Source organism: Camelus bactrianus, chromosome 30 (assembly GCF_048773025.1).
Source record: "Camelus bactrianus isolate YW-2024 breed Bactrian camel chromosome 30, ASM4877302v1, whole genome shotgun sequence".
Classification (NCBI taxonomy): Eukaryota; Metazoa; Chordata; class Mammalia; order Artiodactyla; family Camelidae; genus Camelus; species Camelus bactrianus.
The window spans coordinates 13,293,573-13,306,218 of NC_133568.1; the positions used below are offsets into that span (position 1 = coordinate 13,293,573).

Consider the following 12,646-nt stretch of genomic DNA (forward strand, 5'->3'; position numbering starts at 1 on the left):
AGACACTTTTTCATTCTTTAACACAACATCCTTGATTTTGAGTTTCATTTACTCTTGGACAGTTTTCAAAGCCCTGGCTTTTTTGAAAAAAGTTTTGTGAAGAAAAGGCAAGGGATTTACGCTGAGACCTACTTGAATGAGTGAACATCTTCCCCTGTGCTTTCACCTTCCAGGTTTCCAGATTAAGTCCTTCACGTCACTGCGCTTCCTGTCAGAACCTTCTGATGCCGTCACCATGCGGGGAGGCAGTGTCCTCCTGAACTGCTCTGCAGAGTCCGACCGAGGAGTCCCAGTTATAAAGTGGAAGAAGGATGGCATCCACCTCGCCTTGGGAATGGATGAAAGGAAGCAGCAACTTCCCAATGGGTCTCTGTTGATACAGAACATACTTCACTCCAGGCACCACAAGCCAGATGAAGGACTTTACCAATGTGAGGCATCTTTAGGAGATTCTGGGTCAATTATTAGCCGGACAGCAAAAGTTGCAGTGGCAGGTAAGTGGATTTTTTCTTCTCCTCTTTCTTCTCTGTCTCTTCTTTTGACTCCTTTTTTTTTTTTCTTTTTGAGATAAGAAACTAAAATTTGCAGAAACAAAGTATATATTTTAAGAAAAAAGAAAAACGTAAAAACATGTTTGTTTATTTCCTCATGGTCTTGATTTGATTTTTTCTCTAAATTAGCTTGGAAAACAGTAAAAGGATCTCAACAACTAACATAACATTGTTTTGGAAAATCTCATAATGTTATGTTAGCTGTTGAGATCCTTTTCCAGTTTCTTCTGGAAAACCTCATAAAGTTTGGTTCAAGTTAATCCACTACTTATGTTTAAGGGAGGAGTTTTCATTAATTGAAAAATATTAGAAAAATAATTTCCTAATTAATTTCATTTTACAGCCCTTAATGAAAATTCGCAGCATGTGTTTGGTTTTTTGTTTGTTTGTTTGTTTCCTTTTTACTTTTAGAGCACTGAATTTTATTTTAATTGTAATGGCTTATCTTACAACATATACATCTAAATGAAAAATAAAAATTTTCTTAGTGCTCTCAAATATCTTTATGTTTGGTAATGTGTTGACTCAATAACTGAATAATAGGATGAAAACTGTTTACTTTTCATCTGGATGTTTTGAAGCCTGAAAGAAGCAGTATGAATGTTCTGGAATCCTTGAATATTGCTCTTTTTTGCCCCAATTATTTTGGTTAGAGGGCGGCTTATAATTATTTCTTTGGAACTATTAGACTTATAGGGAGAAGAATCAACTTTATACTCATTTCTATAATGATTCAGCTTAAATTTGGACTTTGATGTTTGTTTTGTTTAAATTTTGATACTGGTTACAAAACAAGGCAGATGAATCCAACCTGAAACAAATGTAGGTCTTCAAATAGGTAAACAGGTTTGAAGAGCTCCTTTCAACTTAATCTTTAGTTCTATTCATTTGAACAAATAGACCATAATTTAGTCATTTTTTATGGGTTTCCTTTCCCAGTCTGTATCCAGGAGGACAGATGAGAATGAGGACTCATTTTCAACAATAATATACATAACATAGGACAGTCAGGATAAACCGCCACTCCCCCATGGACTCTTCTAATGAATATATGATAGAGCTGAAATCTGAAAATGCTGATTTTGTCAAGTGATGGTATAAAAACATTAGATCTCATAGATAAGCAAAGAGTCCATACCCAGCTTCATGCCACTCTTTAATGGCTTCTTTTCCCCACTAAGGACTCTCTTTCAAATTCAGGTAAACCAGATTATCCCTGAGCAGAGATGTCCTGGTGGGCAGGATCTTCACCTGGTGATACAGTGGTCAACCATCTTGGTTTAACCTGAACTGAACTGAACTGACTTTTGCACTTGAAAGTAGTGTGTCCTGAGAACCCTTCAGACCAGGTAAAACTAGAATGTTTGGTCAACCTACCTAGTGATGCCCTCCACCTGCTTTAGCAATGCCACACTGAAGCATGGATGCAAAGCATCCCTTTTACTCAGGAGATCCATGAGGTGGCATCCTGATCATGAAAACCAAGGCTGTCAGCCACCTGGATCTGTGAGTGAGGAGGGTCTGAAGTTTAGCTGATGAACGTAGAGTGCAGAGAGGGCTAAAGGTCTGTGCTCATCACGGCTGATTAAAAAGAACAAGTGGAGTGAGCGCTGAGGATTAAGGTAAAATCTGCTTTCCTGGAGTGCCCCATCTGAGGCAGAAAGGGTACCATTTGATTTTCCCTCATTGGAGAATTTCTGGACTCTTGGATCCCATCTGTCAGTTGCCCACAATACAAGGTAGCTCTGCCGATTTGAATGCATTGGGCTGGCGTTTTGATGCTCCATTCCAAAAGGCACACACGTATGCGCTATTAGTGAAAACATCCTGATAAATTGTGGTTTCAGTTTCCTCTCATCCAGATTCTCTTTAACATGTTCTGTTTCAATAGGGAGATGAGGAGCCATCCTTTCCATGTGAGATATTAAAATAAAGTGGCTTCGACTTTTGACTTTCGTATTCTGTGCAAGGATGGTCTGGCAGATTCAGTCACTGAGTTACAATCTAATATTAGATTGTATCATTTCAAGGCAATAAGGCTGTTCGCCGCGTTTTAAACACTTCCCGGTGCTGTTTGGCAACACAGCATACATCAATGTTATGTCTGCTGAGGTTAAGATTGCCAAACTGCTGGAATGCACAGGGGCATATATCTTCCCTGTAATAAAGACCATGGGCCTGATTTAATCTCATTTTTAAAGCATTAACAGTCAATAAACCAGTCACTACTAAAAGGTAACAGGCAGCTTTGCTTTGAATGAAAAAGAAAGAAACTGTTCTGTACCCTCAGGTGCTGTGTAGAGCCCTTTTAATACAATGCTTCTCTTCCATTTTTGTTTTCTCAAAGTGTCTTTTGATAAAAAGAAATGCAGCAAATGAAATCTGTCTTTAATCAACTCATTTTATGCAGTGATCTTGTGATGCACCATTCTTTCTATTTCCTGGGAACTTCTCAAGAGCTCTTTGAACCCTGTGTGCACAGTTAGCTGAAGAGGGAGGGAGACTAGGAGAGAGAAATGAAGGGCCACCAGCCCATTCAACATCTTGTTCAAAGTCTCAGTGTAACTGGCTACTGACTGTCGGTATTTCTGGGAATTGTGAGTTCTGTCAGTAAAGACTGCCTGGGCCATTAAATCTCTATTTGAAAGCAGCTTGGCTTGTGCTGGTTGAATTGTACTTGTATCCCATTAGTGCTAATCAGAAATGGTGCGATTTTTCTCTGCCGTGTATACCTTTACTTAGGACCTCAAGGTTGAGGACAGAGCCCAGCCGGGGCCTCTGTCTGGCTTGTTTACATAGCTTCTCCTACCGCCCTCTCTGCTTCGTCCCTAGAAGAGCATCCAGTGTATTTGGTAGTTTTTCATGTAGGCATTTGTTTTATCAGTGAAGATGTGGGGCTTTATGCCAAGAGTTTCCAGCCAGTGTCATCTTCTTCCTTCTCTTTTTTCCTCTACTCCTTCTTCGTTATTGAACTTGATGCAATTAGTTTAATTTATCTATGTGTGTCCCTCCTCTTGATGGACAGAGTTGGACTAATTTAATTTATATCTCAATAATCTGCAAATAACTCTTAAAATTAGAAGATGCACTGTGCTGGAATATCCCATATGCTACTTGAAAAAAAAATCGTGTATCAATTCCTTATTTCTTCCATAACCCATAACATCAAGATGAGCTTGCATCTGGCCAAGCACATCTTTCCTACCCCAGATGTCACCAGCTATCTGAGCCTGTCAATGCTTTTCTGTAAAACAGGCATAATGATAACCTACCTTCTAAGGCTATGGTGGCTTTTAAATCACATCTAGGATCTGAAGCCCACAGTGCAGAGTACATACTTAATCAGTAGCAGCAGCAGTATAAACAGGCTTAATAATGGTTATTATTGTGTTATTATAATTATTACTATTAGGAAATGACAGTGTTCAGTATTCCCATGTGATGGTGCAGGACATTTTCAGGGGGGAGGAGAGAAGTGTAGGCTGCAAATCCTGAGCCATAAATATTGTCATCTTGGATCAGATAACTGCCTTTGCAATCCATGAGTACAAACTGGCAAGCCTGAATTGCATTTTCAAAAGTTGAATCTATGCATATTTTTGACAAGAAGTGACAAAATTGGTTTGACTACAAAATTCATTTTTCACAAGTTGATCTACTGTCATGTCAATGGAGCTAATATAATTTGTACTGGCCAGACTAGGAGTTCTAGATCGAGCAATAGCTGCTGTCATTTCGGAAAAAGATGCTGAAAAGTCTTCTCAACTAAGCCTCCTGACTTCCCTTCCAACCGAAAACGATTCACCTAAGCCAGGTTCACAGGAGTTAGTGGATCTAGACTGGGAGTTTAACGTAACCCCTTCTCCTCCAAGAAGGTGATGATGATGATGATGATGATGATGATGATGATGATGATGATAGTAGTAATAATAATAATAATGCCAATGTGTAAGAAAACCAGATCACTAAAGAGATTCTCTGAATAATCATGAAAAAGTCATCTTACTCATTTTCTCTGATAACATCCCACTGCTCCCCTCCATCAACACACTCACCTACCCACACAACTACTCGACCATCCCCAACTACTTCCTCTGCAGGGCTCTGAGAAGCAAGTGCTTCCTCTGCTTGTATTCACACTCTCGGGGCTGCGAGGGGACCAGTCTCTCCTCCCTCACGTGAAGGACCCTGACTGCAGGATGCATTTTAGAGCATTTGTGTCCAGCCAGCTCCTTTTTTGTCAATTTTTAAACCTTTCTATCTTGAATATGGAAACGATTAACTGGCTTTTTTTTAAAATAATACTTCATTCTTTGTACTGTGTATTCATATGCATTATTGTTGCTGAAAGATCGGCCCCCGTCCCTGATGAGCCAAAATGAAACTCAGAATCAGGCTGTTAGAGCTTAGAAGAAGAGAGGCAGCTTTATTGCTTTGCGGGGCAAAGGGGACTCACAGCAGGCTGGTGCCTTCAAAACTGTGAGCCCACCTTGGGGTTGGGGCAGGGGGATTATACAGCCACAGCTCAACAGTAAAGCATCGGTAACAAGCAACAGAATGATTTTCTTCTCATCAGACTCAGAGTGGTGTCACGGTGTCTCCAGGTGACCAAGTCTGTAGAGGCTGGTGGTTGTCACTGTTTGCATCTCTCCATCTTATAAGTGCCCAAGGCATAGTCTGCTTGGTAATTCAGGCTACTTTGTAAGGTTACAGTCCCAGGACCTTCTCCCAGGAGAACAACTCAGAGACCAAGCATGATTATTACTTTCGATTACTGGAATAAAGCAGAAACAGTAAAATTAATAGCTTTAGTCTTAACAACGGGCCTGGAAACTGTAAGTAGCAACTGGTCAGTCAGGTTAGTTGACTGTTTTAAGGGCAAGCATAAGAATAAGCAATCTGTTAGCCTAAGTGCGGCCATTTTATTAGTTCTCCTTCATTATCTCATAAAGTTCAGAAAAGCTTTGTGATCTAGATGCCTGAATTGACCAAGAACAAAGTGAAAAGGGGTCATGACTTTTTATAGGCTGAGGCTAGAACTCAGATTGTCTGACTCTGACACACACTTATTCCCTTATTATTTTGCTTCTCAGTCTGAGGACTAGGTTTAAGGGTACTGTGAGGAGCCCACTAGCTCAGTCTTTTTTTTTTTTTTTTAATGAAAGTACTGGAAATTGAACCCAGGACCTCATGAATGCTAAGCAGGCACTCTATCACTGGGCTCGGCCTTCCCCCCAGTCATTTATTTTTAAACAATGAAATTCCCCAAAATATAAACTAAGGGGAAAATAATAATATATTTTGTTTACCCATTTATTCCCTTGAAAATATCGATTTCTTGTAGGTGTAGGTGTTCAGAACAGGCCTCCCCAAGATGTGCTACTTTGGTACGTGGACAATTTTGAGCCAAAAGCAGTGGAGATCTTTTGGTCTCAAAAGAAACTACTGTCCATCCCTTAACAACCTAGAAGAGTTTAAATTGGGGATTTCCCCCAGCAAAAGAGTTATTAGCAGAGATACATTTTATCTAAGTGGCTCCACGTAAATGGCGGGACGAACATCTAATTACCAAGTGTCGGTGCTTCGTTTTGTCCTGTGAATGACCCTCTGTCCTTGGAGGCCCCAGACTTCACTCTCATTCCTTAGGTCAGGATAGACTATAAACCTCGTTTTGCTTTTCTGTCTTTGACCCTCTCATATATGTGAGGTCTCTTACAACACTCTCGTGTATGTGGGATTCCCATATGTACAAAATTAATTGTGATATTCTCCTGTTTGTCTTATGTCAATTTAATTCTTACACCAAAGGTAAAAGAAAAGTTTTCTTCCTCCCCAACAGGGGAAAACACTGTGATTTGGATATTTTCTTCTAAGATGAGAAGATTTTACTATTACAGCCATACATTAAATAATGACACATTGTAGATTTCTCCTGAAATACAGAGAACATGGGATTTGTAAAATAGGCTTAAAGTCATTCTAGGGGCAAGATTTTGGTTATCTTTTATCCTTTTAAATGGTTTTATAATTCAGGTCAAATTTGCATTTTTCCCCCTGTTTCTTGAAAATCAAGAAAATAAAAGGCCAACTAAATTGCATTTACTTGAGTTGTTATTTCATTCACAGGAGCATAGTTTTTTACTCCCTTATTACAATAAATGTTTCAAGATGCAAATTGTAGCACTCTGCTTTTAAATAACACAGGCGTTATAATTAAAATTCCCCTGAGTTAAAAAAAATAGTTACTTGAGGAGTTGTTTCAATGAATTCTCTTCCAGAATGCCTCCCATTTAAATGAGTTATGAAATAATTAGGGAAAGCATATTATGGTGAGAGAAGTGAGAATTACCTCAGCAGAATGGTGTATTTTGTGAAATGATAACCTGACCTTTACATTTTTACTTAAAAGGAAACAGAAAAAGGAGTGTGTCTTAAAGAGAAGAGAGAATAAACTACATTGCCTCAGGCTGCTCAAATGTTATAGAAAGGAAACAGCAAGAAAAGTGCTCATGTTCCTTCTCTGTATGGGAACCAATATAAGAATCTTGCCTAGAAGGTCAAGTTCATCCAGTGAAGCAGTTTGGAAAATGTATCCCAGTGCCCTTGAATACGCTCAAAATTCTACATTGTGGAAGGTTCAGTTACAGAGCAAAGCTTTTAATTTTAAACTGATAGAGATATTGCTTATTTTCAAATGGTACGTTGGGAAAATAAATTGTTCTGACTCCATAATTCTTAATGGTCTCAATTATCGCCATTTAGCTAAATGTTTCTATTGTTTTGTGGTTTAAACATGAGAGAGAAAGACAGTATAAGGAAGAAATGTGGTGTTAGACATAGTTGTATGTGTGCTAATGTTATCATTTTCTTTTAGTTTTATTGCCAAATAAAACTGGGATAATCACCAGTATTGCCCCAACACCTACTTACCCGCGTACTCCCACACCCTCAACTTAAATAATTGCATTTTAAAGAGTAGGCTTTTAGTTGCCTCCTTCCTAAGTCAATTAACTCTGCAATAAAATTAAAATAGAAATATATTCCCGAAAAATATGCAGAATGGAGAGACATCTTCTACATTATAAAAATTACAAAAGAGAACTTGACAGGGCTTTTTATAGTAGAAACATCAACAAAATAACTTTAAAAAGGTCTTCCAACCTTTCATTTCCTTTTCTTTGTTATGAATTCTAATTCATATGACAATGGAAATAGCTAATTATTCATTCTAAAAATCATTATGTTAAGAGCCCTGGCTTTTTATGCAACCCTTAAGCTAGCTACAGTGATTTTTGCTGGTACTGTAATGAAAATGAGCAAGTAATATTTAAAATAGTTCTACAGTAAAATAGGACGGTGGTAGTAACCCAAACTCTTGAATTCTAGAAGACCCTGTTGAAGTACAAGAGCTTTTTTTTTTTTTTTTTTTTTTTTTTTTTGATAAAGTTCAGGCTAACAGACAAATTCGAGGAAGTAGATGGATCAGATCAGGTGGCATAACTATAAATCTCTCATGAAATTATGACTGATAATAAATTTAATAAAGCAATTTTACTTTTACGAACCTATCACTAGTATTGATTTTTTCCTATTATATTTTTTATGTCCATGCTCAAGTGTACTATTTAAATTTAGTTTTATGTAAAGACCTGTGAATTAAGATATTTACATTAGATGTGAGTTTTTTGGCAAAGTACAGAAACATTCAAATTTAGGAAATGTTCTAGAAACTAAGTTAGAAGTCATAGAAAATCTCAGTGGATATTTCCCAAATCGTCTTTAAAAATTTTTTTAATTAATTAATTATTGAGTTATAGTCAGTTTATAATGTGTCAATTTCTGGTGTAGAGCAGTTTTTCAGTCATATATGAATATACATATATTCATTTTCATATTCTTTTTCACCATGAGCTACCACAAGATCTTGTATATATTTCCCTGTGCTATACAGTATAAACTTGTTAATCTATTCTATATATACCTGTCAGTATCTACAAATTTCGAACTCCCAGTCTGTCCCTTCCCACCTCCCTCCTCCCAGCAACCACAAGTTTTTATTCTGTATCTATGAGTCTGTTTTTGTTTTATATTTAAGTTCATTTGTCTTCTTCTTCTTCTTTTTTTTCTTTTTAGATTCCACATATAAGTGTTATCATATGGTATTTTTCTTTCCTCTTCTGGCTTCCTTCATTTAGAATGATGATCTCCAGTTCCACCCATGTTGCTGCAAATGGCATTATTTTATTCTTTTTTTATCACTGAGTAGTATTCCATTGTATATATATATCACAAGTTCTTTATCTAGTCATCTGTCAATGGACATTTAGGTTGCTTCCATGTCTTCCCAAATCATCTTAAACTTTTCCTGTCAAGATCAAAATAAAGAGATGAGAGTACTGAATACCATCAGTGAAAATGCTTATGCACTTCCCTTTAAGAATTTAATTGTTTTTTAATAGTCTTGTAAGTCAAGTCTATATATTCTATAATAAGCAGTCCCACTGGTCATTTCTCCCGTGATTGTTAAGTATGTCTGTTCTCCATTAGAGATGAGAATTAGAATAAATCAGTAAGAGCTGATTCCTAGTGACTAGGCAGCCATTAGAATGTAAGAAGCAGCCACACATTCTTGATATAGCAAACAGCTTGTTTTGGATCTTGAATTATGAGTTTAGCATAAAACAATGATAAATATTTTTCATAGCAAATAAATAACCACAGTAAATCATATATACACATCCATGCTGATATGATATGATATGATATGATATGATATGATATGATATGATATGATATGATATGATGATACATTATTTTCAAAGTTGCTACTCTCAGTGCTATAGCTGCAAGTTCTTTGGAGGCTTTCTATTAAAAGACAAAACCTATTGCCTCAGTCCCACAGGTCAGAGTGTTCTAAATGGAAAGGCATGTTGGAAAACTTCCCAAAGCATCTGAGAAGCAGCCCTTTTTTTGCAAGAAGCAGCACAAAATCCATCACAGGTCCTTAACTGGGACTTGTCCCTAAATGCCACTCAGGTATGGAGGCCCCTGCTCTAACTGGGCCATGTAGAGCTGCGGGGCTGTGATTCTGTGTTCTATAAGACATTTTAATTTATTATTCGCCCCATTACTGGCACAGATTTCCTCCAACCCTCTGAATTTCCTAAGTGATGAGAGTGATAAAGGTGTTATTTGTTATGTAAATGAGGTGACCTTTGAACCATATCTAAGTTTGGAGACTGGTTGCCAGGGAACCAACCCTGTGTGTGATGAGAGGGTTAGAACTTTCAGTCTTACCATCCTGACCTCTGGGGGCAGACAGGGTCAGGAGATTGAATCGATCTCTAATGGCCGATGATTTAATCAGTCATGCCTATGTAATGATGTCTTCATAAAAATCCAAAAAGTGAGAGTTCTGAGGGATTCCAGGTTGGTGAACGGGTGGAGGTGCCGGGAGAGTGGGGCACCTGGAGTTGAGGAAATGACAGATCCCTTTTACCTGTGCGTTGCCATCTGCATCTCTTCTATCTGGCTGTTTCTGAGTTGTATCCTTTTGTAACAAACCAATGATCGAGTAAGCAAAATATTTCTCTGAGTCCTATGAACTGATCATTAGATTAACTGAAGCCAAAGAGAAGGTCATAGGAACCTCTGGTGTATAGTCAGTGGGTTGGAAGCATGAGTAACAACCTGGGCTCATGACTGGCATCTGAAGTGGGGACTAGGGAGACAGTCTTGTAGGATGGAATTCTGAATTTGTGGAGTCTGATGCCATCTCCAGGTAGATAGGCATCAGAATTGAGTTGAATTGTAAGGACACTTGTTAGTATCCAGAGAATTGTTGGTGATGTGGGAAATCACCCTCATACACACATGTTGGGATTTGGTCTAGGAAATTGAAAAAGTGACTCTAATTTCTAGAGGGTGGTGAAGTCCCAGGGTAGTATGCCTAACTTGGAATCTGGTGAGCTTAGGTTAGAGTAATTGCACATAAATGATTTGATAGATATTGGTACAGGTGGAGGTGTGTGTGCATAAGAGAACCTGTATTCCATTATCTATTTATTTCCCATTATGATTTTTAAACTGTTGAATTTACACTCTGTATTCTAACCTGGGGTTACCCAGAAATATTTAGATGTAAATACAGAGCATTCACATACACTCTTCCATTCAGATGACTCTTCTTATTTAAACCTCTATGTCGTGTTAAAAAATAAAATTCATCTGAGTAAATTTAAAGATCTAATTGGTTTTATTAAAAGATTCATGAATTGAGCAGCATTCCATCCCGCAGATAGTAGAAAGGAACTTGAAGGAGCTGAAAAAAAATAAGTCTTCATAGGCAGAAGGGATGGAAAAAGGAAGTTTCTAGCAAAGAGTGGACTGTTCCAGGCCAGGTCCTCTTCCTCTGGAGGAAGGTGGGGTCTGTCAGGCAGATTATCTTACTAGTGCTGATCAAAGTAATTCAGACCGACTGATTAAGTGCGTGTGGCTTAGCACAAGTGACTCCATTTTTAGTCTGTTTTTTTTTTTTTTAAACAGTCTTCAATCTCTTGATGAACAGCACAGTTATAAAATCTGTTTGATTTGCAGTCCCTCTACTTTTATTGTTCCGTTATGCACATTGCTAAAAATTGTATTTTATGAACAAAAGAAATCACCCATTTGGTAACTCTGAAGCTTTACCACCCTTAAAAGTTCTGTTCACAAGGTTTCATTTGCTGAGATTTTTTTATCTGGAACATTTTGCCAACTAGCAGTCTATTTAAGAAAGTATTTTAAAGATTAATAAAGCCTCAACATTAAGTTTCAGTGCTGGTTGATTTTATTGGATTGGATTTTTGTGGTCCCTCTTGCAAAAAGAATTCATTTCCAGAGGCTGAACATGATATAAAAAATAATTAGTATTTTTTTGATCTAAGCACTGTTTCCAGGGGCATCCTTTGGGTCCTCCAGGGCATTGGGTACTTTATGAGCAAACATTGTGGGTATTTCTCTAAAATTATTTCCAGTTGAGTCTCAGCCAAGGAGGGGCCTAGGTTTGGAAGATGTAGGTGCAGATAAAGTAAATGTCCCCGTTAACCCTCCTCACCCCAAATACATACAGATTGCATAGATCTGGAGGTTTTTTTGTTTGTTTTTACTAATAAATAGTTCACATATTAAAATCATCTTTTGAAAGTAAATAATTCACTCATTATTAGTATATTTGTAAAGTTGTGCAACCATCACCACTTTCGAACCTTGGAACATTTTTATCATTCCCAAACCCTGCTCCCCAGGCCCTGGCAACCACCAACCTACTGTCTGTCTCCTTTGTTAGTTTTTAACATAAATGAGAGTGTCTGATTATCTTATATATATTCTGTCACTTGTTCTTTCACTTAATGATACAGCTTAACATTTTTCTATATTTGTTCTTACAGGTCGGCCTCATATGTTTTTAATTCTCCTTAGTATTTTTGGTTTACCATTTGTCTGTTGATAGAGATTTGGTTTGTTTCTGTTTTTTTCACTTTTGTTAATAGTGCTTTTATATATAGTCTTGTAGCTAGTGGATACTCTTTTGCGTATATTTTTGACCAGTTCTCTAAGACGTACATCTAGTAATGTAAGCGCTGAGTAGAAGAGTGCCAATATTTTAATAGATGCTGCTAGATTGAAGAACAGTTTGTTAGCCTGGACCTAAACATCAGAGGTCAGCATTTGTTTTACTGCCACTGACTGAGCAAATGGAACTGGCTTCTCCTTAACTCGTAAATATCACTCAGGTCTATTGCTTGCTCCAATGAGAAGTGAGGACTTGACACTGTTAATTAACGGCCACAACTGTTTTCCTCCCTTAAGAAAGAAATAGAGAGTCTTATATAAACAGCAACCTAGAAGAATACATCTCATCTGAGTCAGAGGATTCCCCTGTGTTGACAGGTGTCTATCCTGCTTTGTGTGAAATGAGTCTTCTAGTGGGTGTGTCCTCATGACTTGGGATTGAGGCTACTTTTAGGTCTGAACCAAAATACTGTCACAATGGGATTAGGTCATATCAGCACACCATAGAAGAATGGGAACTCTTTCCTGTGGCCTAAAGACCC

General features: G+C 37.7%; 1 protein-coding gene across 3 annotated transcripts in view; it reads left to right on the forward strand.

Annotated features, from left to right (window-relative positions):
• The window catches only part of DCC (DCC netrin 1 receptor), a 985,342-nt gene that overhangs the window by 361,436 nt on the left and 611,260 nt on the right, over positions 1 to 12,646 (forward strand). For all 3 annotated transcript variants that reach the window (XM_010961349.3, XM_045521525.2, XM_074355181.1), the window contains exon 2: positions 174 to 494. In XM_010961349.3, coding sequence (XP_010959651.2) covers positions 174 to 494 — 321 coding nt within the window. The remainder of the gene's footprint in view (positions 1 to 173; positions 495 to 12,646) is intronic.